The sequence below is a fragment of the Solea senegalensis genome, linkage group LG13 (genome assembly GCF_019176455.1).
Source record: "Solea senegalensis isolate Sse05_10M linkage group LG13, IFAPA_SoseM_1, whole genome shotgun sequence".
In the NCBI taxonomy this organism is placed as follows: Eukaryota; Metazoa; Chordata; class Actinopteri; order Pleuronectiformes; family Soleidae; genus Solea; species Solea senegalensis.
Window position 1 is genome coordinate 1592097 of NC_058033.1, and position 27717 is coordinate 1619813.

At 43.5% G+C, this 27717-nt stretch overlaps 1 protein-coding gene across 1 annotated transcript; it reads left to right on the plus strand.

Moving 5' to 3' along the window:
- On the plus strand, nt 1-27367 carry LOC122780050 (neuronal tyrosine-phosphorylated phosphoinositide-3-kinase adapter 1). The gene is made up of 7 exons (XM_044042821.1): nt 1-449; nt 14704-14951; nt 19711-20078; nt 20404-22347; nt 22568-22813; nt 23474-23580; nt 24615-27367. The coding sequence occupies exons 2-7, from the start codon at nt 14764-14766 to the stop codon at nt 25044-25046; spliced, it is 3285 nt and encodes a 1094-aa protein (XP_043898756.1). The 5' UTR covers nt 1-449; nt 14704-14763; the 3' UTR covers nt 25047-27367.
- The last annotated feature ends 350 nt before the right edge of the window (nt 27368-27717 follow it).

The window sequence follows — 27717 nt, forward strand, 5'->3', positions numbered from 1 at the left end:
AAAACACAGCAGGACGATGATGACGACGCCGCCGCCGCCGCCGTCTCACCTGAGCGTCTGCAGGGCAACATTTTGTAGCGTCGCATTGAATCGCATCATGGTCGTTCTCGGTCAGATCCTACGACAGCGGGCTGCCAGCACCGAGCTTCGGTAGCAGCTCCGCACGCAGCGTGCTCTGCTGTTTATCATAAAAATGGACGGACTCTCTCACGTCAGGAAAAGGCGTCAATCCGGCCGATGTGCGTCTGAATAACTGATTTTTTCTTTTTACGCGTCAACTGACACATCTGGAGAGGGGAGACATATTATTCCCCTCGTTTCCCTGGCGTCCACTCAGACAGCTGTGTCATCAACAACCGGCGTGGTTTTGTTGTTGTCTGATTTTTTACGAGCCGGGGCAACTGGATATTGGCTCATCTGCGCCAGCCATAGGCTACTCAATTACCAAGGTAGGAATCGCACCTTCATTCATTTCATGTGTGTGTGTGTGTGTGTGCGCGCGCCATACAAGCATCGCTCCACACCAGCTGTCACAGTCAAAACACCTCATTATCAGAGGGAAATATGACGCTGGGTTGCGGTGGAGAAGTCGGGGCCTGCGCTGTACCTGCTGCTGGATCTCTCTCCCCCTCTCTCTCCCTCTCTCCCTCTCTATCTCTCACGCCTAAATACTAAGAAATGCGGGGTTGACAGTGAGCATCTGTGCGCGCACGAGCCTCGTGATTCAACCTTGAAGCCTCACGTCTGTAAACACGAGGCCCCCAAAACAGTGGGTGGATGAATAGAAGTTCAGTCGTGACATGCCCTGATGAATATTTCACCAAAAACAAACCTCCACCACCACCATCATCATCATCATCATCATCAGCTGACTGCGTGAGTGCACAGTGGTGCTGATGCTGGACCAAAATAACAGCTGTGGCAGTTCAGTGATGTGCACGAGGCCGTGATGGAGAGCATCTGCGTGTTTACGCTGTAAAAATCGGGAGTGTATAAGCTGTGTGTGTGTGTGTGTGTGAATGGGCGGTATTCCTCTGATGTGTGTGTGTGTGTGTGTGCACGCGCAGCCAGGTGAGGATGTGTTGGCGCGTGTTTGAGGTGCAGGAGAGGCGTCTGGATCAGGGACAGCCACATCATCGTTTTTCTTTTCTGTTCTTTTTTGGAAGAAAAACAATCAAGTGCCGCAGTATCCGGTCTTTCATCGCATAAATGGACCACGAGGCTCCAGTGGAGACACATTCACGCGTGAATACATTCATGTCGGTCGTGTTGTAGTGGTTGTACGTCCACCACCACTACCCCACCCCACTCGTCCCATCCGCCCCTTCCGCGGGCGTGACAGTCACTCCAGTCGAGCATCACTCCCCACTGAGAGATCTCATTCACCACGCGCGTCAAGCACGAGGCTGCAATTGTAGTTATTTCACGCAGAGCTGCGTCCACCTGAGTGGATTTAGATATTGTTTGGAGGTTTATACTGAAAGGACATTTTTATTTTGACATGTCAGTCAGTCTGTCATGAAGGGTTTGGGTAAATAATATGTTTGAGGGCAAAAACAGCATTTCTCACATACATGAATAATGCAGAGGCTTCTGTTTGCAGGTGGAAATATCCTGATTCCTCTGTAGGGATGACTCACTGCCATCGTGGACACTCCACTATCACTCAGATTAAAACTAATCACCTGACAGTCTTGTTTGACCTTGGAGGTGAATGTGTAAAAAAAAAAACAAAAACACATCGGATTTAAAATGAAGCGTTTAGACCAACCAAGATGCTGATAAACAGGGCGTGATGTCGGTGCCGTTCAGTGTAACTGTGAGCCGGTACAGATAGAGAGGGAGAGCAGCTGTGACTGTGGGGTCAGTGAGTGCAGGCTGTGAGCCACACATACTGTGCGTTGTGCCTTGAATGCAGAGGAAAAGCTGGGCGCACACAACTTGTATAGTAAAAGCTCCGGCGGGTAACATTTTGGAGGGTTTATTGGCTCAAATTGAATATTCCACCCTTAAGTATGTTTGGATAAAGTGTATAATCACTTTAGAATAAAAATGAATTTGGTTTTTGTTGCCCTTAAATGTCCTCTAGAGAAGGCCCTCGCTGCACGGAGACTGTCATCTTGCCATGTCATGTTTTTGTGCGTTTTATGTCACACCCAAACGAGGAAGAGCAGCTAACATCTAGTATGTGAAGGCTGCTGTAGTTCCCTGACGTGCTCGTGAAAACGGGAGGGGTTGAGTGGAGTCCCCCATTAAACACGCTTTTCCACTATACAGTTCGAGCGCGACTCTACTCGGTTTGTTTCGCTTTTCCATTAGTGACAGTACCTTGTACATGGTGCGATTCCTGCTCTGGTGAGATTCCAAGCGAGCTGAGCCGATGCTACAAAAAGAGTGTGACATCATCAGACTGCCGGCCACTGATTGGTCAGAGAGCGTCGTCACCGGAAGAGTCATGTGAATCAAAACGGAGCAATGCCGAACTGCAGATCAGTTAAAAAGACTTAAAAATCCTGAAAACACGCGTTAGCCGAATCAGAACCCGTTCAGCTGTGTTTCAGTTCAGTGACTGTGTCAATAAACTGATTCTAATGATTCAGTCGCACTAAAAAACAATAACTGCTTCGCTCGTCACATAAAACGGCAGTTTTGAACAGCCGTGCTGTGACGACCTCGCCTACATTCAGGAAACGCCCGGTACTCAAAACTAGAATTGTGTATTTCAAAAAGTGCCATAAAACTTACACACTGGGCCTTTAAGTGTCAGTGTCACTGGTGCACATTAAATACCGTCTGTAGACCTGCATGGTCAGGCTGTGTAGCACTGTGTGGAAACACAGGGAATGTGGGTCACTGAGGATTTAGCAGCCCAAATCAGAGAGTAGAGCTTTTGAGATAATGTGAAAAATAACCACATTGTTTGTCAAGATGCAACGAGACTAACCCTGCACTGGCAGAGCTCACTGTTTGTTGTGTTGTGTTGATAGAGAAAATTAAAATAAAGCCACTGGTGTTCTCAACAAAGGAAAGCTTGAGCTTTTATCTATGAAGAGGCTCTTGTTGTCAGTGCTCATTGTGCCTGATTCCTAAAAAAAGGATGGAAAATGTGTAGTTTGAACAAAGAAATACACAAACGTACAGAGTCCAGGGAGGGCGAGGGAGGGCTAATGCATGGCCAGAGAGGAGAGCAGCCGTCGGGGATGGAAAACAGGGATCGAGCCGACTGATGGATGTGAGACAGATGTGGCAGATGCTGACATTTTAAGTCCATTTCTCTCGCTGAGTGAATACCCCATGTCTGCATGAGCAGTGATTGCTTTGGGTTTTTTTTAAATAATGTTTGTGTCTGTGGATTTCCTGTCTCCCTGGAATTCAATAAGTTGGTCAAAATAATAATAATAATAATAAAAGGCTATTGTTGTGCAGCTGTGTTATGTTTAGCTTTGTTCTTTCCTTCACTGATTCTTGAGTGTGTCAGCTCTGGGACAGATCAGATATAATGAAGAGTGTTTCTGCTATAGCATGTGAGGGACTGCTGTCATTTGACTAATTTTATTTTAAACTGAATCTTTGCCACCGTCCATCGTTGTACATTATAACTACTTACATGCTTCGTAAATATAACACGAGTCAAGGTTATTAAACAGGTCACTCGAGCTGAAGTTATTAGTCATTTGGTTGAATTCATCAATTTAATAGTGAGAAACAATTATTCTGGCACTGATGAAATACTGTCGCATTTCATTCTTTTATTCACATTTCCTCACACAAGCACAAGGTGGTGGAGGAGTTGATAATATCATACTTATCATACTGCACAGAAATATAGGAAAGTGTTATTATAGTGGAAAGGAGTCAAACGACTCAAACTGAAAAAAACACAGAATTGAACTAGTTTGCATCGTTTGTCCACAGAGGAAGTCGTTGTAGCTCACAGGGAGACTTTAAATTTAAACACCGCTTCCATCAGTAAGTTCAGCAGTGGATCAACAGCTCCTGGTTGCCATCATTTAAAATGACTGACGTGTTCTTTTGTAGACCTAAGCAGGCGTTTTATGAGTTGAGCTTTTTTGGTAAGTGACTGAAATCCCTTCTGTCCTTGCTGGCAGCCATGTTTTCAGTGACAGCTAATGTCAGGGTCCCAGTGCTGGTTCAAGAAAATGTTGTCCCGTACCTCCATAAAACCACACGTCTAATGAACCCAAACTGTCCCTTTAATCTCGTGTCCTAACTTCCCATCAACTTCGACATAAAAAAAAAATATGTTCCCTGTGAATCAAATGAACTTTTTCCTGACTCAGCCACAGTGGTGACTTTTTAATAGGTCTGAAGGTAAAGGTTGCCTCTGGTGGCTCCTTGATTAAAGGGCATGCCATTTACTCGCCATGTCCTGGGTGCAAATCCAGTCTTGGACATTGTTAGATGTCATCCTCCTTTGTCTTTCCTGTGCAAAAACTAAACTAAAAAACTAAACCCCATTACTCAACTGCAACTGTTTTGTGTCTCAATGAAGAGGATAATTATATAAAGATTATTATAACAATTATTGTCATGTTGTCTTATGGTTTTTCCTCTTCTTTTTCCCCCCATTTGTTGCTGTATTGTGATGCTACCTGGACGATTTCGGCTCTAGACTTTAAAAGGTCGTGCAGCCACGTCTGTTGTCAGACCCTGTGATCTCTGGGCCAAATTAGCCCGACTCAAACTAGCCCCAGACTCAATCTTCCCTTTAAATGCTTTTTGTTCTGTAAGCGCCTTACGCAGCACCCAGTCCTCGTTGCAGTGTGTGGTCAGGAGTAATGACGTGCGGGGATGATATCCTTGAGGCAACTCGTCTTTGTTCATTTCCTCTCGGTTTTTTCTCTCTTCCCATTACACCCCCGTAGTCGTTTGCACGGAACCATGCAAAAATAAATACAGTTCCGAGCCAGCAGTGTCAGTGTGAAGTCACCGTAATCACGAAGATATTAGCAGGCGCTAATGTACTGGTCATGGCAGTAAGTTGCATGCTGTGAAAGTTCCTATATATATATATATATATATATATATATATATATATATATGTATCATATTGCATTAAACACACCGACCTTCTTGTCAGTGTCATGTGAATCCACGGGTCTGAGACTGATGTGGAGCGTAACGATCTTTGGCGTTTCTCACAGTGGTAATTCATCGCCCCGCGACATTCCCGAAAGGTCACAGTAACAACAGTGTGTGCGTTAGTGCGAATGTACACAGTGACTTCAGATACTTGTGTGTGTGTGTGTGTGTGTGTGTGTGTTGCAAATGTCAAGAGAATGACAAGAAATCAGGAGAAGGAAATTCAACCCAACATTTACCCATTGATTTTTTAAAAAGTTTTTTTTTAAATCTACATACCATGTCTTTTTATAAACCATTTAAACAATAAAGCATTCGTCGATTGCATTTTTTTTCTTATTGAACAACTTTGTAAAATTTGTACGTTTCAGTATTTGGTGATTTAAGCTGAAGAAAATCGGACTTTGCTGTGAAAACAATAAAAGGACAATTAGAGCAAACTTGACCTAATGATCTCAAATTCAAAGATATCAAACTGCCTGTTTTTTGTATATATTGGAAGCCAGACAAGTCCTGTAATCAGCTTCAATATGAGATGAATTTGGCTGAAAATCTGACCTATAGGAGGGAGCAGAGGTGATTTTATTTTTTAAAAAAAGTGCTTGATCTGCCCACACTTAGTCCCCACTGTTGATGCAGTGAGACTCACACCTGGAAGGCCAACAAACCCGGACATGCTCCACTTCCTCGTGCTTCTCGCCTTGCAGACTGTTAAAGTGATTTTCAAAATAAAACAACGGTGGCAGCGTGAAACACTTGTCAGACAAACTCTCCTGTTCTTTTGCCGTTGCTGTCGTGCAAGTGAACGCACCATAAGAGACATGATATAATGAGATGAACGAGTGGGAGTGTTGTGTGTGTGTGTGTGTGTGTGTGTGTCATTGTGCTGTGCAGCCTACGCTATATGACTCGCTTATGTGGGGATTGTCAGCACAAAGAGTAGGATGATTTAAATGCCGGGCGACCACTCGTGTCCTACCTACTGTACCTACCTGGTTTTGCAAATCACACCGACGCTGCTACTTCAGCTCTCAGTCAAGTGCAGCGTGGAGCACACGCGGGCTTATTACAGTAACATCAGCACGATCTGCCGTGACACTTCCAGTGTCGTTCTATATGTGCTAACGTTTTCATTTCTAAATTCTGTGGCTTTCAAAGGGAATTCCGAGCAGCAACGCTCTGCGCCCGTGAGGCAAATCATATGTCTAGTTTGCAGTGATGTTCAGCTGATCCCGTATTTCACCACCGGCTATTGGACTTTGCTTAATTTGTTGTTGAATAGTTTATGAGTTTTGTCATGTAGGGGCAGGGACAGCCTGCGGGAGGTTATGATGTTTTTAGCTTTTTAATAGGTGAATAAAATAAAAGCGCCGGAATTAGTGCCGGTTGTTGAACCAAACCAGATGCAGCTTTGGTTCCTATTCTTTCTCACTGACCAAGAACTATGTGTTACTGAAGACACATAGGCTTTATAAAGACACATTTACAGTAAATCACCTTGCTCGTGTGATTTGACCCAGTTGTTCCGTTTTTGTTGAGCATTTGTTGATTTGCTGCTGAAATTGAAGCTGAAAATCGGACATTTTCTTTGCAATTATAGTCAAATGAGGTGCAGTTTTTATGTCCGGGTTCTTAAAAGAATGGTAGTTGCTTGACAACAAAAGGACAAGGCTCTTTTTTGGCTTTTGGAAGCCAAAGCGCTCCTCACTGCTGCGTTAACAGCATTTCTCATTGTTCATATCAGCATTGTGCACTTGTGCTAATGTGATATCGCAAGCTTAATTGCATCCCAGTCCAGTGTATTCAAGTGACAACCAGTCGTGACGTCAACCATAATCAGCGGTCAGTCACACTGGTGTCCACTCATATGTGCCGTGCGTTATCATCTATTTTCCTCTAAATGGGAACATGATTCAGAAATATAACACAAGACCTGAAACTAGTGATTCAGACCGTTAACTGTTTACCGACGTCCTGTAAATCAAGTTAAAATCCCTCAATTTAGAAACTATTTTTTCCATGACTAAAAATAAACTTGAACCGAACAACCTCACATGAGGACGGACAATATTGCTGTGTAATCCACATCTAAAAAAAAGAAAAGAAAAGAAAAGAGAGAGAGAGAGAGAGTCAGATCCTGGTTAGAGAGGGATACTGGCTCAGTGAAGCATGTGCAGCTGTGGAGAGGAGCTCGTCGCCTCATGCACAAGCACGTGCATGCAGGGGCTTTTCAAAGCTCTCTCTTTTCCCCACAGCACTACACCTCACTGGGTCTCGGCAGCCCAAATACAAAGATCAAACGAAGACGGAGGGAATGCGATACGGCCAAACTGTGAGCGTTTACTCCCCGTGAACTGCCGAGTAATGTTTAATAACCCCTGCAGAAACATTTGAACACAGTGATTTTCCACCCTTTCGTCAAGTCACATCCGGCTCACACGCGTCCTCAGCATCCCAGCACGAGGCGTTCAGTCATCTCGTCGTCCCTTTATTTATTCTGTGAGGTGATGCTGATGTGTTTTGCAATTTTCTTTAATCCTCCCGCGTGCCATGTTGTTGGAAGGAGCTGGTCGATCTATACGCCCGAGAGTGTCCCTGTATGCTAAGTGCAGTGGGTCACCTTGGTAACTGCAGATTCCAGCAGAGGATGATGACGGCAAGGGCAAACATGGGTCAACCTCTGGTCATATCTTTCCAGACCTGGGACAGAACTGGTGTTACATTACTAATTATGGATTTACCTGATTGCAGGTTTCACTGCAGCTCTTCCCTCTCTACATTTTGACACTATTTACAATTCACACATTGGAAAAAAGGTGTTTATTTATGCAACACACACCGAAAAATAATGGATTCTTTTGTTGTCAGAGATAAACATACAGCATTTCTGCAAGTTTTGTCGTGGCCCGAGGCTGTGTCCTGGTAGCGCAGGGCGAAGGGGAGGAGAGAAGGCCTTTTTTTTTTTTTTTTTGAGGGATATTTTTGGTTGCAGTCGATAAAACATTTAGTGGTCACTCAGTTTGTACAACGCTGAGGAGAAGAATCCAAAGTAGGTGTGGATTTAAATAATGGCTTTTGACCCCGCCAATTTTGGGGCTTCTTTTGTTGAAGCAAAATGACGCGCGCTTGTTGTTAAGGTTTCGTTTGGTCACTGTGCTCGTGTACATACATACAATTCTGTTTACTTCATGCTCAAAACATGAGGAAAGATTTCTGCAAAAACGCCTCCTCTCCACCCCCTGGCCTGGAGTGATACATCAGCTTCTACATCCTCCTCCTCCTCCTCCTCCTCCTCCTCCTCCGCCTCCTGTCCATTCTCATCAGCCGCAGGCTTTTCACTGCACAATGCAATATTGTCGAGCATTCAACACACAACAGCAGTGCATGAAGAGAAGTTCAGGCTGGATGTTGTAGCAGCAAAAAAAAACCCACAATGCTCTTGAGCCCAGAGGTAGAGATAGTGACTTCTGGTTTTAGTGATGCACAATAACTGTCTCCTCTTATCCCAGGCACACAACAAATATATGTTTATAACACAATGCCTCTTGAGCTTAATTAGTAAATCGGAATACCAACAATCTGCTGAGATTAGAAGAGATTAGAGGAGTGTTTTAATTATATGGGGTTTTGTTGTTTTGTTTTATAAATCACACGCTGACAGGTGACAGAAGTACTTAGGGGAGGTAAAATACGCTTGAGCTTCAGCCTACACCTTTTTAGTCTATTTCTTTATGTGCACTTTGCATTGCCGTAGTTACGCGACAGTTTGTTTGGCCTGTTTTTACACATTGAGAGACAAAGAAACGTGGAGAAAAAGAAAAAAAACAAAAAGTTTTATACTGCAAAATGACACGCAAAATCCGTCAGTCTTTTTCTCAATAAAACCATTTTGTTTTCATTTGAATGAACTCTTCATGCAGTAAATTGTGAATTCTGCACAAATGGGCAAAAGCACTAAGTTACAGGACATTCTCTGGTCCTTTTATGGTTAAAATAAACAAAAAAGAAAAGGGGTGAGGTGTTAAAGGGTTACTTATTGTTTTTTTACCTTCATATTTTTTGTTGTTTGGTTTCATATTTACAAATACAATATTCTCCTCAACATGTTTTTATAATGTATTGCTATTTGTATTATTTCATCATAGTTGTTATTTACGATATCGTAAGTATATCAGCATCTATACTGGCATCTACTGCCAGTGCTCATGCCTTTAATAGGACGTGAACAGGCAGATTTCAGCCAGATGTTGCCTTACTGTCACGTCATCAAGGTCATAAGTGAAGGAAACGTGTCCTCTGTGGGCCTCGGTTCTCACCACTGATCCACATCTATTCTCTGAACGCTGGTTTTGCTTTGGCAGCCATTTAACTGTGATGAAATTGTGCCGCCTGCTATGTCACACCAGTCTCTGGTGTTTAAAGCTCGTTTGTAAAATAAAATAAATCAGTGTCTCAGGATTTCTTGTGAGTCTCAAATGAAATCGTTGGAGTTTTCATTTGCCTGATCTATCGGGTTTTTCCCTCATGACAAAAGTAATGAGGGAAGTATAGTTAAACACATTCAAACTTACAAACTTACACTTCCAGCCATAAAAGACAAACTAGTCTCAGACTGCTTCTTGGAGACAGTTGGCAAAAAACATGAAATAACCCTTAAATATTAATGTTAGTTAAATTCCCTGAATTTTGTGCCTGATATTCCCTCTTTTAATTGCCAGATTTGCAGCTAAAGTGAGATATACATCTGTCAAAGAGGATAATCTAATATTTCTTCAGTGTGACAGACATTGTGACGTATCGCCACATGATTATCTCGCATGATATTGATGGACACAGAATCGTTGTTTGGTGACATCACTGATATCGTGCAGAACCATCAAATATGAAAAGACTTGTCTGTTACTTTCATTAGTCGGCTCCACGCGACTCTCGCCTTGCAACGTTGCCCCGCTGCACACAGGAAGTGATTCATTTTATGTCCACACACACGGAGGCAACAGCAATATTGTGCTACAGTAAAGAGAGAAAACAACAACAACATTGTCTTGAGAGTGTGTGTTGTGGCCCAATAATGATAGCGAGGTTGTTTGGATGCGAACACATACGGGTGCGACGCTCATTTGTTGCGTGAGCATCAGTTGCACGTCCAAATGCAGCGGCAGTGAAGTTTAAACCCGAGTTTATGGCGTATGATGAGACTGACATGCGGCTTTGTGCATACTCAGTGGCTAAGGAAGAGATGCATGGCTGACAGTGTTGCTAGGAGACCACACACAGCGACTAGTGTGAGAGGCTTAATTTCACCTCCCTCCCCCATTCTTGTAGTCTGGCTGCCTTTCACTGTTTTTCTATCCTCTCTTTCTCGCACTTGCCTCCATTTGCTTATTCCCTGCCTAGATGCTTCCTGCCATCATTCTGTTGTATTTCCAGCCTAATCCCGTGTATCTTCAGCCTTGTTATGTATTCCCTCTGTGACTCCATTTCTATTTCCTTGCTATTTCACTGTGCCCCCTTCTGTTTCTTCCCTCTGCCTCGGCGTCTCCTTCACTCTCTTCACTACGTCTCAAGCTGCTTATCCCTCTCGTGAATCGTTTTTTTGTTTTTTTGTTGTTGCTCCGTCTCGTAAGCTGCTCCCCTCTCTGCCTCTCTCATCTTCAGTCCCTGTTGCTGAGCTGCAACGCCGTGTGTGGTTCGAGTACGGCTGTCTGTGGTGAACGTTTGCATGGTGAAGATATACTGATGTACAGTGAATTAGGCCAAGCTTGTGTACAGTGTCACCTCTATTAGTATCAGTTATATCACGCACAATCTCAATCTTAACACTTTATTAATCCCGGAGGAAATCGATGTAACTATATATGAAAAGTAAGTTAAATGAACCCAATTATCTCTAACAAGGAGGTTATGTTTTGGGTCGCCTTTGTTTTGAGAAATAAAGGATGACGTTTTGTGGTGATGCAGATACAGATAGATGTTTAAAAAAACAGTTTGTTTACAACCTTGCGAGATAGTGTACAGCGTTTATTCACTCTGTGGGAAACTGGACAGCCTTATTCAAGGTCTGCGCTATTTAATTCAGACCTGAAAAGATGCAAACTTGTTCAGGAGTTTGGGAGGAAGACGATGTCGTTCCCCTTCCACCCATGTAAGGTGCAATCTGAACGTCCTTAAAGCATAAAAAAATCAAATTCATGTCACATTAGATGTTAAAAACACTGACATGAGGGCGAAAGGTTAATGTATAACAGTCTGAAATGTATTGGAGGAGCGTTGGCATATTTCACTAATATCTTTATGGATGTTGGCAAAACACTAAGGTGTAATATAACTCCAAAATAGATCAGTGTGCATTTTCAATATGTTATGTGGAGGAATTGGCCCCTACACTAAGGCCAGGTCCAGTCCTGTGTGCCTGGGCTCTGCGGCGTCACTGCCTCGCCCCCAGTGAGGTGCAGCATCGCCACTGGAGGTGGAGGCTGGAGGGCAGAGGGCTGCAGCAGCACAAAGTGTTCCAGTAAAAAAAAAAAAAGGAAGAAAAAGAAAAGAAAGAAAAATCAGCGACAGTGAAAGATTTGAGCTGGAACTGTTGTGTTGATAGTAATCTGCACACACACTGAAATCAGCCGCTGCTGCTCCTGCATGCATGTGTTCAGAGCACATAGGGAATTTGTGTATGATCTGTTTGCTTATGTGCATGAATGATTAGTGTGCAGCACTGCATACAGATCCAGTCATATGAATCATGGCTCCATCTGCCTCCTTGTTCTAATGAGGAGCTGAGGCCACTCCTGACCCTACAGATGCTCCTGAAACAACCTGCTAAATGCTCTGAATTTATCAGCGTGTGCTGCTTGTTTTTGCTTTGTTTTTGTTTTTGCAGCCGCTTGACGAGACGAGCCTGTCTGCAGATGTAAGACGGAGGGATTGCACGGTTCTTTTGGCTCAGCTAATTGCACGCCAACCCACAGCATGTAATGCGGCAATTGCAGGGCTGCCTGCTCAGCTGCCAGATCCTCGAAACCCCCAAATCAAAGCTCCCGTTAACGAAATCTAAACCTAACCTACAGCCGCAGCTTCCTTAACCTAATTAAAATTGAGCCGGCAAAGCATGGCAGCAGCAGTGTGGTCGAGGTTGTGGTCAAAACCTGTGGGCTACAGGAATAGCAGTAGCCACACTGACACACACACTGAGCTGTGACAAAAGGATCACGCACAGTTACACAGCTCAACATGTGAAAGTGCCTGCTGCTGTTACTGTGGATTTTCTAATAATAGTAAAAAAAAAAAAGCTGTATAGTATATGGGACATAGGATTTCTAACCTTTTATTGTAATATTGCTGGGAAATGTAAACGTCGCGTATCTTTTATGGCTCCGTCATGCGCGCGTCCTTCGACAAAGATGCTTTCAGAGCTCATTACATGAGACGCACACGCAGTTTAATTACAGTTGCCAAAAAAATAAAAAATCTTAAAACGTGGTGGGAAGGTGGGGTGTGACCTGAAGAGACACTCATTAACTTTTGGAGTGGATCACATCAGGGAGACCGCACACAGAGTGCTAATATGAATGAATAGGTCTATGATTAATGATCTGGGGTTTTTGAATCACGACAAGTATAAGTAAGAACAAAAATGAAAAAAGGGGTGTGTTGTTGTTGTTCTCGGTGTTTTACAGCAGTTGGCATCCATAATCCTGCTTTACTGCTTTCATCTTCTCTTTCTTGCAGCTTCTCCTCCTTCACTCGGCTGGTTTGAGGGCTAAATGGCCCAGTATATAACATTCAGGAGGTTTTATTGGCCAACATTTAATATAGCGTGCCGTAAGTATGCCATCTTGCCTCATGTCAACAAAGGAGGAGGAGGAGGAGGAGGAGGAAATGAGTGAAGGGTGTTTACATCTTTTCTGGGAATTCCATCATAGTTCCCTGTAGGAAGGAGGAGGAATCCCCTGTTTGTTGCAATCTGCATTCTCACCATTAGATGTCACTAATTCTCACACCCTGGTGTTTGCATAGCTGTTCGGCTCTTGATGCTTACTTGACGATTTAAACTGTCAAATGAGTTCATACAGCATCAGCTCCGCACGACTCACGCTGCATCTGTCAGTATAGCAGTGTTTCAGGTTGGAGTATGACGGAAAACAAATACAAGTGGTTTCCACCGCTCAACAAATCTGGTTATTCAACAGTGTGAAGATTTTGAGATAAGTGCTTTTTGTCCCTGCTCTGCTGCTGTATACACACAAATGCTCCATCAGTCAGGTCTGATAATAACGCTTACAAATATGGCGCTTTTCCACTATACAGTGCTATACTTTCCCCTATACTCAACGTGGGCGGAGTCGTCATAGCACGGCTGCATGAAACTAGCCTGACTTCATTTTAGTCGCGACATAAACAGACTAGTGACGTATAAAGAAGTTCTTTTTGGTGTATAGAATCATTAGAATCAGTTAATTAAAGAGATTTGTTCACATTCAGCACTTCCTGCTGAAAAACACAGTCACTGAAATTAAATATGGCAGAAGGTTGTGATCCCTAAATACAGGGCCGGCTCTACCTAATTTTGTGCCCTAGGCGAGATTGCTCTCCGGTGCCTGAGGTCACCCGTCATGTGATTCAGCAGCACCACGTTTTAGGAACATTATTGTTTATTCATTTGTTAATATTTATTATTTTCAAGAGAGAACACACAAATGAGGGCGACTGGGAATAGAAAATCATTTTTATTTTCATTGTTTTAAAAAAAACAATGCAGATGGCGCTCTAGGCGACCGCCTATATCGCCTATGCCAAGAGCCGGCCCTGCCTAAATACACCAGACTCCTTGACTCCTCCTTCAGGATTTTTAAGTCTTTTTAACTGATCTACAGTTCATCATTGCTCATGACTCTCTGACCAATCACATATAGTATTGACTAAAATAAAGGTTCCAGGTACTATCTATGGAAAAGAAAAATAAATAAATAAAATGGTGTTAAGGAAAAGTGTGTGTGGCATCACTAAAAGTTACACACTGCAGCTTTAAGAAAGATATTGTGACATATTGAGACACGGTGACCTAAAAGATAAATGCACACATTCACCATCACGAAAACACACTTAGTGCCTCAGATATCTGCCCCACAACAAGCCTGACTCCTCATGGGGAGAGCGTGAGTAGGAAGTTGTGCATGCGCTACATATGACAAACCACATCACTGTCTGGCTGCAGCAAACTGGCTGAGCGAGACCATCATCGCAGGGCCTGCAGCCAGAGACGCTGCAGCTGAGCTACTGCGCTCACTCAAACATTCATAACTGGATAATGAAAGAAAAATAGGTTTCGTGTCATACACGGGAGGTAAACATAAACAAAAGCACGCATCATGCATCTCTGCCATATCTTTGGATGAATGGGCAGGTTTGTTTGTGTTATGCCATGACTCCTCTAAAGTTCTCCCACTGGTTTGGGGGTCGATCGTTTGGGTTTCATCGCGTGTAGCCACATAACGAAGTAGTCGGTGTCAATGTTGTCGGCAGCAATAAGGCTGGGAAACTGTTAAATAGGTTTTTAATGATTAATGAGCTGCAACATTGCCCTTGTTTCTTCTTGTTTAGGTGAGTTGGAGGAGGCTGCCTGTGCCGTACGTCCCCTTCTCCCGAGCCTCCTTCTATACCATGAGCTCTGGCTCAGCCCAGGATGTGGCAGTCGAGAATTTCCTGCGTGACATAGAGAGGCGAAGCAAGCGGCTGCACTGCGCTGTGACAGGGTGCGAGGAGGAGCGACCCCGCAGCGACATGAACCTGCTGTACCGCAAGAGTCGCTTGGACTGGAGGCAGAGGGACCAGGAGGGAAGCAAAAAGAGGTGAGAGGATGAGCTCGCAGCAGCATATGTGGGATTACGTTCGAGTACAGTACAGTGTGGATATAAACCTCTTATCTGGCATGAGTGAGTTTCATTTGAAAATCTTCATTCTAAGCACAGTTCCTAAAGTCGTCGGGGTTTCGCCTGAATCTTGAGTATTGGGCAAATCTGCATAACAGCCGTTCATAATCAAGTTAATGTGTTCTGTAGATGAGATAAACGACTTTAGGTCAGAGGTCAAAAATGGAGACAGAACCACTGCAACAGGGCGTTACATAGAATTCTTGCCTCATTTGTCTCAATGCATATGTGATTATTTTGCCCTTACATTACATACAGTATGTTTATCAGAGGTTCTGACCTTTAAGGCATCATGAGTCCTCATGTTTTATTAAACAGCGTCATACAGATGTGGGTTATTTACTCCTTTAATGGTTCCGTGAGGTAATGTGGATGCACATTAAAGTACTGCATGTACCTGTACTCTAGTACTACTAGTTTTATATTAAGAATGTTGTTGCATTTAAGATGAGGTATCTGAGGTACATTTTACACATTTTACATGTGCAGTATCTTCGTGAAAGGTGTATTTGTGTCTATTATAGTGTGTGATCTTGTGCATCTGGGGGGACAGGTAAGAGACGGACAGTCCAAATGAGAATTCACCAAATTTCCAGCTGTGCCAAAGAGGATTAAAAGCATATTCTGACTCGCAGTGGTAATTGGAGGCCCTTGTGTTGGCTGCAGAGATCAGCGTTGTGTGGCAGCAGCATGAAGCCAGCGGAGGTGTAGGGCTGCAAATGGACAGGACATGATGAGCAATGAAAGCAGAGCTGAGTGGGGCCAGAGCAGCAGAGGTGAGAAGCAGGACATGGCCAGGGATGATTTAGAGCAGAGCAGGGTCAGGGATGAAACTGCACAGGGGGAGACAAAAGGTTTGAAACCAAAAGGATTTGAGGCAGGACCAGAACAACTCCAGAGGCGGCGAGAGTACAGGGAGACACAGAAAGCTGTATGAAGGGCACCGATGGACAGTGTAAGGTTTTGAGACTAAAGAAAAGACTGAATGTTAGAAACTAAAGGTGAGTTTTCAGACTTTTAAAAATACACATGGGTAGACAGTCTATTCCCAGTGGTGGTGACCGATTATTAATTCTCATACACACTTATGAGACAACTGGACTCAGGTGAGAGTGAATCACTAAATAAAGCCTTCGAAATCCCTTAAAATGAATTAATCTTGCACCGCTTTATCCTCCGCATGAGGGTCACGGGGACACAGGGAGAAAGGCAGGGTACATCAATTTAGAGTGTCCAATTTCAATAATCAATGCCTTCAAATCAATTTAATAAGTGATATCTAATTTTGTAAATTACAAATGTAAAAACTTTAACTTTAACAGGTAAAGGTACAAAGAGACACCTGCAACACGTTCAAGACCGAAAATATTATACAAGTAACACTGTTCCTGGTTCCACAATTAGCAAGTTAACAGATGAGGCTGGGTGTAGAGAGAAGAGGAAAATAAGTTTTCCATTTTTGTGCCAAACTTGATGGGAAGTGTCAGTCACTTCAAAGACTCTGTTTGCAAAATGTTTCACCATCTTCAGTATGAAGTATTGTAAAATAAAAAAGACTCAGGGAGTCAGGGGAAATGTCGCTGAGTGTGGTAGGGCCGTGGGTGGAAACATCAAACCCTTAAAAAGGAACATTAAAAGTGAAACTTTTCAAGGTTTACCAACCTGGATACACCGAATATGTTGCTGTTTTGTCTTGTTATCTCAGAAAACCCACCAGGGGAATGTATTTGCTATAACCAACCGGTAATATCTAAACCATGTGTGTTTATGTGTCACAACACTTCAGTTTTATTAGCTGAATGGTCGCTGAATATGAACGGGTTCCTTATTTTGTCCAGTTTTGTATGTCATAGAAAATGAATCTTAAACGTTGTGTTTGTACGCAGACAAAATATAGTATTGCTTTGCTTGAGATGTTCACACCTGCGTGAAGATGTAGTCATAAAAGATTATGTGGGTTGTTATAGGCTTTAGGGACAACTACCACCATCAGATACTGGCAAATAACACTACAATAATAATATTAGACACTACAATAATAATATTAGACACACTACAATAATAATATTAGACACTACAATAATAATATTAGACACATCTATAGACAAATAACACTACAATAATAATATTAGACACATCTATAGACAGATTTACTGCGTTGATTTCCTCTTCATTTTCCTTCAGGTACACAAGAGAAATCAAATCAGTTCCAAACCTTTCTAGAGACAGTCCCCCATAACTTAAGGCAATCAATTAGTGTCATGTATGTGTCAGATATGTCAGTAAAGCCCAACAGAATGAGGACAACTTGACTTGAATTCAGCTTTTTAAACTTTACCCACTTTTAAACTCTGCCCCAAAAAGGTAGATTAGAAATAGGACAGGAGCTGCTCGGGGCAAAACGATCTTAACTTGATGTCTTCAGCAGAAAGCTTCTTGGATTATTTGGGAATCAGTGGATAATCTTTGATTGGCACTGGATAATCATTCTCTTTTTTTTTAGTGCTTATTTGGATTCATCGAGTACTTGTTTTGGTCCGTAAAATGTCAGAAAATGTTGACGCTGTGTTTCTCAAACATGGAAATGACGACGTTCTCAAATGTCTCGTTTTGTCCACAAACTAAAATGATTGCGTGTTTGAATGATTTCTTTGTTCCATGGAGTTAAAGAACCAGGAAATATTCCCATTTAAGACTCCTTCATCTGCTGGCAGTGCCTGTGATTTTCATGTCGACAAAGCCAGATGTGACTACAAGCACTTTGAATTACAATTTTGCATGGAGGGCGCTATATAGAGAGAGTTTGATGTGATTTGAAGTATGGCACTTGTATCCCTCAGCTCAGTATTATGTGTGGAACACAGTGAAATAGTCCCACATTCAACACACAGAATAATTGATGTCCTCTGGTTTTGCTGTGAAGTGGATTGTTACCTTCAGTATTGTTGCTATACTAAGCTAATGCTGAGTCTAGTTTCCTTATTAAACAGTATAAAGTGTTATATTCTCATCTCACTATTTGGCAAGAATCAAATAAGTGCATCCTCCTATTGCTGCAGATCAGCAGGTTAATGTAAAAGCAACGAGAAAGAGAAGAGAACAAAGGTTTTGAATGGAAAAAGCGGAGTCTTGGGTGTGAAGATGTTCAATTCCTCTTCTGCCCAGAGAAGACGGAAAAGAATAAGAACACTTCAAGGTGCGAGAAGGAACCGCTCAGCCTCTGTTCTGGGCTAAATTTGGACATGTAGTAAGTGTGTCGATTGTGAGGGAGTCACAAGTGCATCTCCACCGTCGTTCAAGGACACAAATATAAAGATGCAAACGCACTCTTTTAACTGTAAGATGAAATTGTCTTGGGCTCTTCCTGCTTCATGACCCATAGTCATATGACATTACGGTGTGCTGTAATGACTCACTTGCACGTAACAATCAAGCATTTGAGATGTTAAATTACACGCTTGGAGACACAATTTCTCAGCTGTGGATATGCAGATGTGTGTGTGCTGAGATGGGATCAACACACACACTTGAGTCTTCTTCTTTTACCTTACTCTGATGTCGAGTCGACCCTGTCTGTTCCCAGTTGCCTTAAAGGCCAGGATTTCTTTTTGTCCAGCGTCACTGTGAAGTGAAGCAGGAACGCAGCATGCAGGTCAACAAACGTCACCGTTTGTTATGTCACAACAACCTGAGTCACTGACACGTGATGTGTGAACTGTGCTCAACCCCAGTTTTCAGCATCAGTACCTTTTTACTTTGTGTTCACCGCCAGGTCATAAATGAACAATAATCGGTTTTACTTTACTAGGTCCAGTGTGCAGTGTTGTAATGTAACAGAGTACAAATACTTTAAATACCCCATGGCTCAACCCTAATTCCTCACTTTTTTAATACTTTTACTTCTTAAACTTAAGTCCATTTTATATCAGAAAATTACTTTTGATACTTAAGTACAGTAAATGTCATATACTTTAATTTTCTGGTGAGATACTTCTACTAAAGTATCCCTTTTAGGTACTTTATACAAGAATGTATAGTAATCAACAAGATTTTTGATATATAAATAAATATATGAAAATTCAAGCAACCAGTCTCAAAGAAATCACCATGGCAGATTATCGGTGAGCATGTGGCATTTTACTTTGATCATGGACTAAACGGCATGCACTGTGCATGTGTTTTTATGTGCTGCTGGAAAATGAAACATGGACTGGTAAAACCCTGCAGATTTTCACCCCTGGTCAGTTTTATTAATTGCTGTGGGAGTTTGTGTCCATGATGGTTTCAAAGACATGAAAATCCCAACTACGCCCATGGTAACAGATTAAACGCTCCTCGCGTAAGCTGTGGACGTAAAGATATACAGTAAAGACGGGAATTGCGGCAGCGCAGTGCACACGGAGACAAGGGAATTGACTTCCTAATTGAATGTGCTTGAAAAGGCAGCAGATGTGGAGAAAATTCAGATGGAAAGATATGTGGCTGCGAAAGATGGAGGTGTCTCCAGGGTTTTCCCTTTGGCCATAAAAGCCCTGCAGGCGTTTCTTTACAGGAGAAAAAAGAGCAATGTTTCATGTCCAACAAGGGAGTGAAAGAGGGAGCTGAATACAAAAGCTACTCTATGAATGTATTTTTCCACACCACTATGATTTCTTGTGCTTTGATATTTTTCTTGCAGCTCCACTCAAAATGACCCTTCAGCGACTGTTGGCAAAGTCCGTGACTTGGCTTCTTTCCGCCGGCATTTCCGCATGGGTTTCATGACCATGCCAGCTTCCCAGGACCTGTCCCCTCACTCCTGTGCCTCCGCCATGGCGCCACGCTCGCAGTCCTGCCACGCTGTCGGTGCCGGGGATACGAGTCTAGAGAACGGAGATTATTCTGACACCCAATCCCAACACTGTGGCCGCTGCCCCCCAGCCAAACCCAAACGTCACCCGACCACTCGCCTCAGCTCCTCATCCGCTGACAGCAGAGGACCTCCAGAGACGCCGCCACCTCCTCCACCATCTCACTCCCAGGGCAAACACTCAGAGAAAAAGAATGGTAAGAAATGTTACTTCATATGCCTCATTCTACACTTACTGTAAAATTAGCAGTATTTTTCATGCATAAATAATGCAATTTCACACTAGATTTAGCAGTATTTTCTTGTATAAATACTATATTTAACTATTAGTTACGCTTAAAAATGAAACGCTTTAGATACCTATAGTAACTGCACAATAAAACAAACACAAAAAACACCATACTCTGTTGTAAATGGTTTAAGTTAGAGTGTGTAAAGCGATAATGATGACATTTATTATGAAATTTACAGTTAAAAGCCTATGAAATCGCTTCTTGACTTGAATTTTCTTTCGTCATATAGTCATGAAGAAATCCGACTCTGGAGAGATTGGAACAAAGAAGGTGCCTCCTTTAAAGCCCAAGAGAAGTCCCAGCACCCAGCTGTCCTTTGACCCACTTCCTCCACGTGTGCCTCCTTCTTCCACATCCTTGCCTTTCCAGGCTGCAGACTCTCAGATTCAGACAGGAGATGGCGAGGATGAGCCAGTCTACATAGAGATGGTGGGCCAAGTGTTCACCAGAGACAGCCAGACAGCCACCCCCCACCCTGTCACTCCTGTGGCCACCACACCGGATTCTGACTCAGACCAGAGTGAGGCCATCTATGAGGAAATGAAATACCCGTCGCAGGAGAACAGAGACTCGCACAGACACCTCCCCGCCAAACATGAGAAACTTAAAACTTCGAAACACTACCACGTCACTCCCTCCTCGTCCAGCACCTCCTCGTCTTTGCCACGCCCCTCCTCCTCCTCTCCTTCCTACTCCAAACCCAAAGCTACTGTGTCGATCTCTCACTCGTCTCCTCTGCCTTCCTCTGCGTCCTCCACCCCTGTCCCCCAGGTCCTGTCCACTAGTCCACACACACCACGCGCTCCTACTCCTTACCTGCTGCAAGGGAGTAAATCTGAGGCCGAGTCCAACACAAAGATTCCAGCCCCTTTCCCTAATCTTCTACAGCACCGGCCTCCGCTGCTTGCCTTCCCTCAGCCTGCGGCTGCGTCAAGCGGAGTCGGTGTGCAAAATAAAGCGTCTGCATCTGTTAAAACATCCAGTGTGACAACTCAAGCCAGCATGTCCTCCTCAGCCTCTTCTAATCTTCCTATATCCCTGTCCGGCTCCAAGGAGTCATCCTCATCGAGCCAGCAGGACAAACACAGCAGAGACTCCCAGTTAGGCCCAGCTCCTGGTCTGAGAGCCAGGAGTCACTCCACACCTCTGCCTCCTTCCTCCAAATCCACCTCCCCTTACTCCCATCACCATCACCATCCTCACCATCGCCCCTCGCACTACCATCACTATCGCAAACCAGACAGGGGAGACTCTCCTGCTCCAAATAAGAGCAGCTCACAGACTTCCAGCCAGGCCACAGTCCAGACCCAAACCTCAAGTACAGGCAGGGAAGGCAAGTCTGTCAGCTTCCTCTTAAAGTCCGATAAAGGGGAGAGGGATAAAGATAGGGACAAGGACAGGGACAAAGATAGGGACAGGGACAGGGACAGGGACAGAGACAGAGACAGAGACAGAGACAGGGACAGGGAGAGAGAGAGGGATCGGGATAGAGGCAGAGACCGGGACAGGGACAGGGACAGGGAAAGAGACAGAGACAGGGACAGGGAAAGAGACAGAGACAAGGAAAAAGATAAAGACAGGGAAAAAGATAGAGATAAAGACAGGGATCGGGACAGAGATCGAGACAGGGATCGGGACAGAGATCGGGACAGGGATCGGGACAGAGATCGGGACAGGGATCGAGACAGGGATCGAGACAGGGATCGAGACAGGGACAAGGACGGTCCACGTTCCTTACAGATGGATAGTGCTACAGCCAGTAGCAGCCAAATATCTCAAAGCAGCACCAGCTCAACCCCTACTCCATTATCCTCATCCCATCGTCCTCATTCTCGCCCGCACCTTCGCTCTCACACTCCGCACGGTCTGCCGGCGTACAAGCCTCCCTCTGCAGACAGCCCCCTGCTGTGGACTTACCCGTCCAGTGGCTTTCGGAGACCACCAGCTTATGACAGTCTGAGAGGAGGCTCTCAGACGCCGTCCCTGCAACAGCCATCGAGTCTCACTGGTGTAGGTGAGGGGTCATCCAAGAGTAATCTCGGGTCTTTATCCCATCATTCAAAAGTCGGCTTCATGCCTTGGGACAGCAGTGCCAACATGATGGCAGATGAGGGCTCTTACTGGCCGATGACGAGGAAACTGTCCTTCAGCCACGGGAGCAGAGAGACAGAGAGTAAGTCAGAGCTCATGTGTGTCACTTTAAATACAGCATTTAAAAAGACACAGCAAGCTATAGTGTTACATTATTTCTGTTCATGAGGAGCAAACAGAGGCAGAATAATAATAATAATAATAATAATATTGATAACAATAGATATCACCAAGAAAAGAAAATCACAATTAAAGGTATTCTAATTTTTTATTATTTTTTTTAAATCTTCATCCTATCTCAGGGGATGAAGGGCGTGCATGGAATGGAAGTGCTGACGCCCTGTTAAGGATGGATAAAGACGAGCTGGGGATGGGTTCTCGAGGAGGACACTCAGGCATCCCAGTGCACTTCAGTGGCGCCACCAGCAGGGCGCCTGGTCACAGTGAGTCCTTGGCTGGTGTGGAGAACAGCCGAGGATTCAGAGCCCAGCTGCCCAGAGCAGGACTCCCTCTTCCCTGCCAGACCTTCCCTGCTTGTCGCAACGGAGGTAAATACAAGTCTTCATCGTCTATTTACGCTGACATAGCTTCTAACTACTGGGTCCCATGCAGAGTGAAATGCTGCATTTAAGTCTGGATGGGCAGAAAGAGAGACCTAGGCGCAGTCACCAGTGGCATTCACTTCCTGACTGGTTCTTCTTATGATCGTAACTCAACGAATCAGCTACGAACTAAAAAGCTCTCACTTTCACCCTTAGGTCCATCTCTCAAATGAATCAAATCAAATAATAAATACAAGTTATCATATGGCAAGAAAACAAGAATATAGGTATAAATAAAATAATAATAAATGAAAATGTATGGATAAAGCATGTCCAAATGCACGCAGTGGTTAATTGGACACTCTAAATTGGCCATAGGTGTGAGCGTGTTAGTGTATGTTTGTCCTGTGATGGACTGGCGACCTGTGACCTGCCCTGTGGAAGACAAAGTAGTAGATAATGAATGAATGAATGAATGAATGAATGAATGAAAAAAATCAAAGGACCCTGGAAGTGAAGAGGTAACGCAGGAGACACTCTCACACACAGGGGCACCCACAAAAATGGACAATAGGGATCCATCCAGTGTTCCACTTCCCCACTACGTACAGTATATTCCAGTGTTCTCATTAGCAGTCACATGGGGTGATTTTTGTTTCCTTACAGAAGTGGGGCGGCTGGGCCGTTCCTCCTCTGCTGCTGGAGTGAGACAGGTGGGTACAGGAGACGTCCAGAGGCAGAGCAGTCTACCAGCACGAGAAGCCCTGAATCAGGTGAATGTTCATTAGAATATCTACCTCCATAACTGTGGACTCTATTAACTTCATTCATGGGCGATTGGGGAATGAACATTAATATTACTCTCATTATTACTTCCCTTCCCTCTTAGAGACACTGGTCTATTTATAGCCAGCAGATATGCCCACTGAGCACAACGAGGCTCTGGCTTGCCTCAAAAGAATAAGAGCCACAGAAGTACATGACATATGTAATGAGTAAATGAGAATAGCGGATGAGCGAACATGCTGTGCTGTGTTTTGGTGAGATGAGCTGCAGTCATTTTGCCCAGATTCTGGCTGCATAGCAAGTGCTGACGCAGTTAAAGTGTGCTGCAGAGACTGTTTGCATGCGTCTGGTTGACCCTCCCTCAACCCGTAAGAGATGAAGCAATACTGCGCCCCGGTGGCGGACTGTAGGAACTGTAGTTGCATTGAACATTTGAGGTACGTCTATGAACCTCGAGGGCCAGCACTAAAGACATAGACAATAAATATAAAAATAATCAAATACAAGAATTAATAGTAATTTTACGGTTGTAATTTACCAGCAACATAATTTGTTCTGCGGTGGTTTACTAATGACAATACAAACAGGCTTGAGATCCATAGGTTTTCCACTTTAACTCTTTCACTTTAAGACTTCTAGATCAAGTTTGTTAATCGTTGTTACTAGTTACTTGTTTTTACAGTGTTGTGTTGTGTGTGTGTTCTTGTATTTGTTGCCTCTTTAGGAACTTTTCTGCAAAAAACCACTGACCAGTAGTCCTCATGAGGACCAAAAACCTGGTCCTCATGAGATTTAGGGCTTAGATTTGAATTATGGTGAGGTTAAGGTTTTGTCAGGCGTTAACATTAAGGGTAGGGATAATAGTTTGTTTAAGCTGTGTTTAGAAACATAGATATATACATAACTAATACACACACCCTGGAGAATGCACTGAACCCTTATTGCATCTCTCCATCCTGTTCCTTCTTGATTATACGTTGATAATTTGTAATTTGTCAATAAATCATGAATGTGTTTGCAGCTACATGGCCTGGCCCAGCCTCAAGCCCCCTGCAGTCCCAGCAGTCCCAGTGTGTCTCGGCAGCAGCAGCAGCTTCAGCTTCACCAGCAGCAGCTGCAGTTAAAGCAGCAGCTCCAGCAGCTTCAGCAGCAGCACCACCTGCAGTTGCAGTTCCAGCAGCTCGCCCAGCTGGCACAGGGACAGCCTCCTGTCGGCGGAGGCACCACCCCGTCCACAGCGCAGACGCAGAGGGACGGCAAGCTGCTGGAAGTCATCGAGCGTAAACGCTGCCTGTGCAAAGAGATCAAGGCCCACAGGCGTCCTGACAAAAGCCTGTACAAGCAGGACAGCATGCCCATCCTCCCCAGCTGGAGACGGACACCTGAGCCTCGAAAGACTGGCACACCACCCTGCCAAAGGCCACAAGCAGTTGTGTGGGACACGGCGATCTGAGGTGGACAGGCCAGCAAGTACAGCACTGAAGAGAGACAACACACACACACACACACACAGATTGTTGAAAAATGAAGCGACGAGGGTTGAAACGGGTCCAGTGACAGGAGTGCGCTTTCAAGGGTTTGTGGTGTGACGGCTGCCACAGAGCAACGAGAGATTTTAGGCCCCGAAGAGGAAGAGGGTCTGCTCGCTCTCTGACTGCGTGATAAACTGAATGGGATCAGTAGCGACGGTTAATGGAGACTGAACTCAAACACAGATGATGAAGGGATTACAATCAGACTAATCAATGTCTTACTCAGCTGATTTCGCTCTCAACTGCTGTACATGTTAAGTCGATGTGTTCTAATTGCCAACAAAGTTTTTTGCCACAAAAACGCCAGAAATGAAATCACCAACCAAACAATAATGAGTGTGATGTTCTCTCAGATTGGTGTTGCCAAATTTTCCTCCTGACTACTTGAGACATAAGAATCATGTACTTTCTCCAGCACACAGTTGTCCAACACACGAGGGGGGGGTCGCAGGGTCGCGGGGTCGCGGGGTTGGGGGGGGCGGAGTCATTGATACGTTTTTGAAGTGTTTCTTGAACTCGTGAATGCATATGAGATGTCTTGGTATCAATAGATTGTCATTGTGGATGCAATTAATCATCGCCGAGGAGTAAAAGCTACCTACTGTATCCGTTTGCATATTTGTAATGTATCTATTTACTTTCTCAACGTTTCTGCAATTTTATAGCAATATGCTCCCAGTGCCAGAGCAACATAATTAAAACGTGTGTCAACTAGCCGAACATACATATCTAAGACTTGAATAAGTCATATTAACTGTGTCATTCTCTGCATGTCACATTAGACATACAGTATTGTAAAAAAAAAAAAAAAAAATTTAAATAATATATTATATGTGTAGAGATGATGATCATGTCAGACTTTTATATACAGCAGATCTTCACTATGATAATATGTGGTTGTACAAAAACGATGAATATGTTGCTTGAGGTGTTGTCCAAACAAAAAGGCAAACAAACGTACAGTAGGTAGAGGTCAACGGTACAAACATGCCATCACTCATGCTGACCCACAGTTGCACAGTCAATGATTGTTCACAGAGGGGGAAAAAAAAACAAAAACAAAACAAGCACTGACACCCATCAACACAGAGTATATACAACATGGTGCAACTGATAAGACTGTGAGTATTGATCACCTCAAACAGAATGCTGGAACAATCTGCACAAAACATGGTAAACGCTTAGGAGAATTTAAAACCCTAATGTACTGTAAATAGATATGTACAACTGTATTGAAAATGTAGCAGTTATTTCCATTTTCATACTTGTAATCAGTACATATTATGTAGCATATACTGTATAAACATAACTTTCTTCACTGGTTTTTTTCTAAAAAGAATGACGTACTTTTATCTGCTGCAGCCACTCCATGCATTACTGATAGTTCAAATAATAGAGTAAGCCCGCTACAGAAAGGCACAGGCCAACAGTTGTTTATTTCACGTTATGCAAGATTCCCTTTAAGCTGTGTTATGATTTTATTCATGTCTTTTTTCTACATTTGTTTTTATTTTCTGTACAGATTTCTTGATTTGGGTTTTTTTCTAAATACTTTGCTGCTATCTTGAACTACCAGTGTTGTTCCTTCAACTACATGAGAAACATTATTAATATAGTGGTTGTCGTTACATATTTGTTTTTATTTCTGAAAGCCATGTGAATTGGAGTTTGTATCTTGCAGAGTGAGCCCTCCTGTAACAGTATTAAGGCACTTGAATGTCTCTTTGATTGTCGTCGTTTTTATGATAGTTAGCACCAAACTGTACAGTACAGTACACCCCACGTGAAAAGAAGACCTAACTTAATGTTCGAGAGTCACTGCTTGGCCTTTTTGTTGTTGTTCCACCTGCTTGTGTTTGACGGGCGAAGGATTTTCACTGAGTTTTACCTCGGTCAAACAAGCACAGGTCAGGCTGATGGAAATGGGCAAGTGCAATGCATGCAGAGATTCCTTATACTGAAAAGCCCCCCCACACACACACACACATCATACTTTTAATTTCAGATACCAGGTGATCATCTCACTATGTTTCCTTTCCACGGACCCACATGAAGCCCTCAGTAATATTCCCCCACGATAGTTTACAGAAGCTGTTGGTTTTGTGTGTCAACTAAACAGTGGCCATTATACGAGTGCCATACTATATTGATATGGTAAGATACGGTGTACCTTGGAAATCACTGTAGTGCTATATTTGCATTGATATTGTCATTACAAATAAATTTTATATAATGAACTTTACACTACAAACGGAATACTTGCAATGTGTTCGTGCCTCACGGTCTAGATAGATAGATAGACAGACAGAATAGATAGATAGATAGATAGATAGATAGAAAGATAGAAAGATAGATAGATAGATAATTATGTAAAACTGAAATGCTATAATAGTGTTTTTATTTACAGTTTATGTACAAAAGTAAATGCAAAATCTCAGTTGTTGTGTATGTTTCTGCTACGCTGTCGATCAAAAACTTGGCTCCACCTTTCAGACATTTCCTCCAATCATGCTACAGAAGCCCGGCGAGGAGTAGAGAAGCTCCACTGACTCCCACAGAAGCTGAGCTTCCGTGGAAGTGACGAGATGAACC

Coding starts and splice junctions, on each gene's coding strand:
- LOC122780050 (XM_044042821.1), top strand. CDS start 14,764: ATGAGCTCTGGCTCAGCCCAGGATGTGGCAGTCGAGAATTTCCTGCGT. Junction 22,348..22,567: donor CGGGAGCAGAGAGACAGAGA/GTAAGTCAGAGC, acceptor ATCCTATCTCAG/GGGATGAAGGGCGTGCATGG. Junction 22,814..23,473: donor CCCTGCTTGTCGCAACGGAG/GTAAATACAAGT, acceptor GTTTCCTTACAG/AAGTGGGGCGGCTGGGCCGT.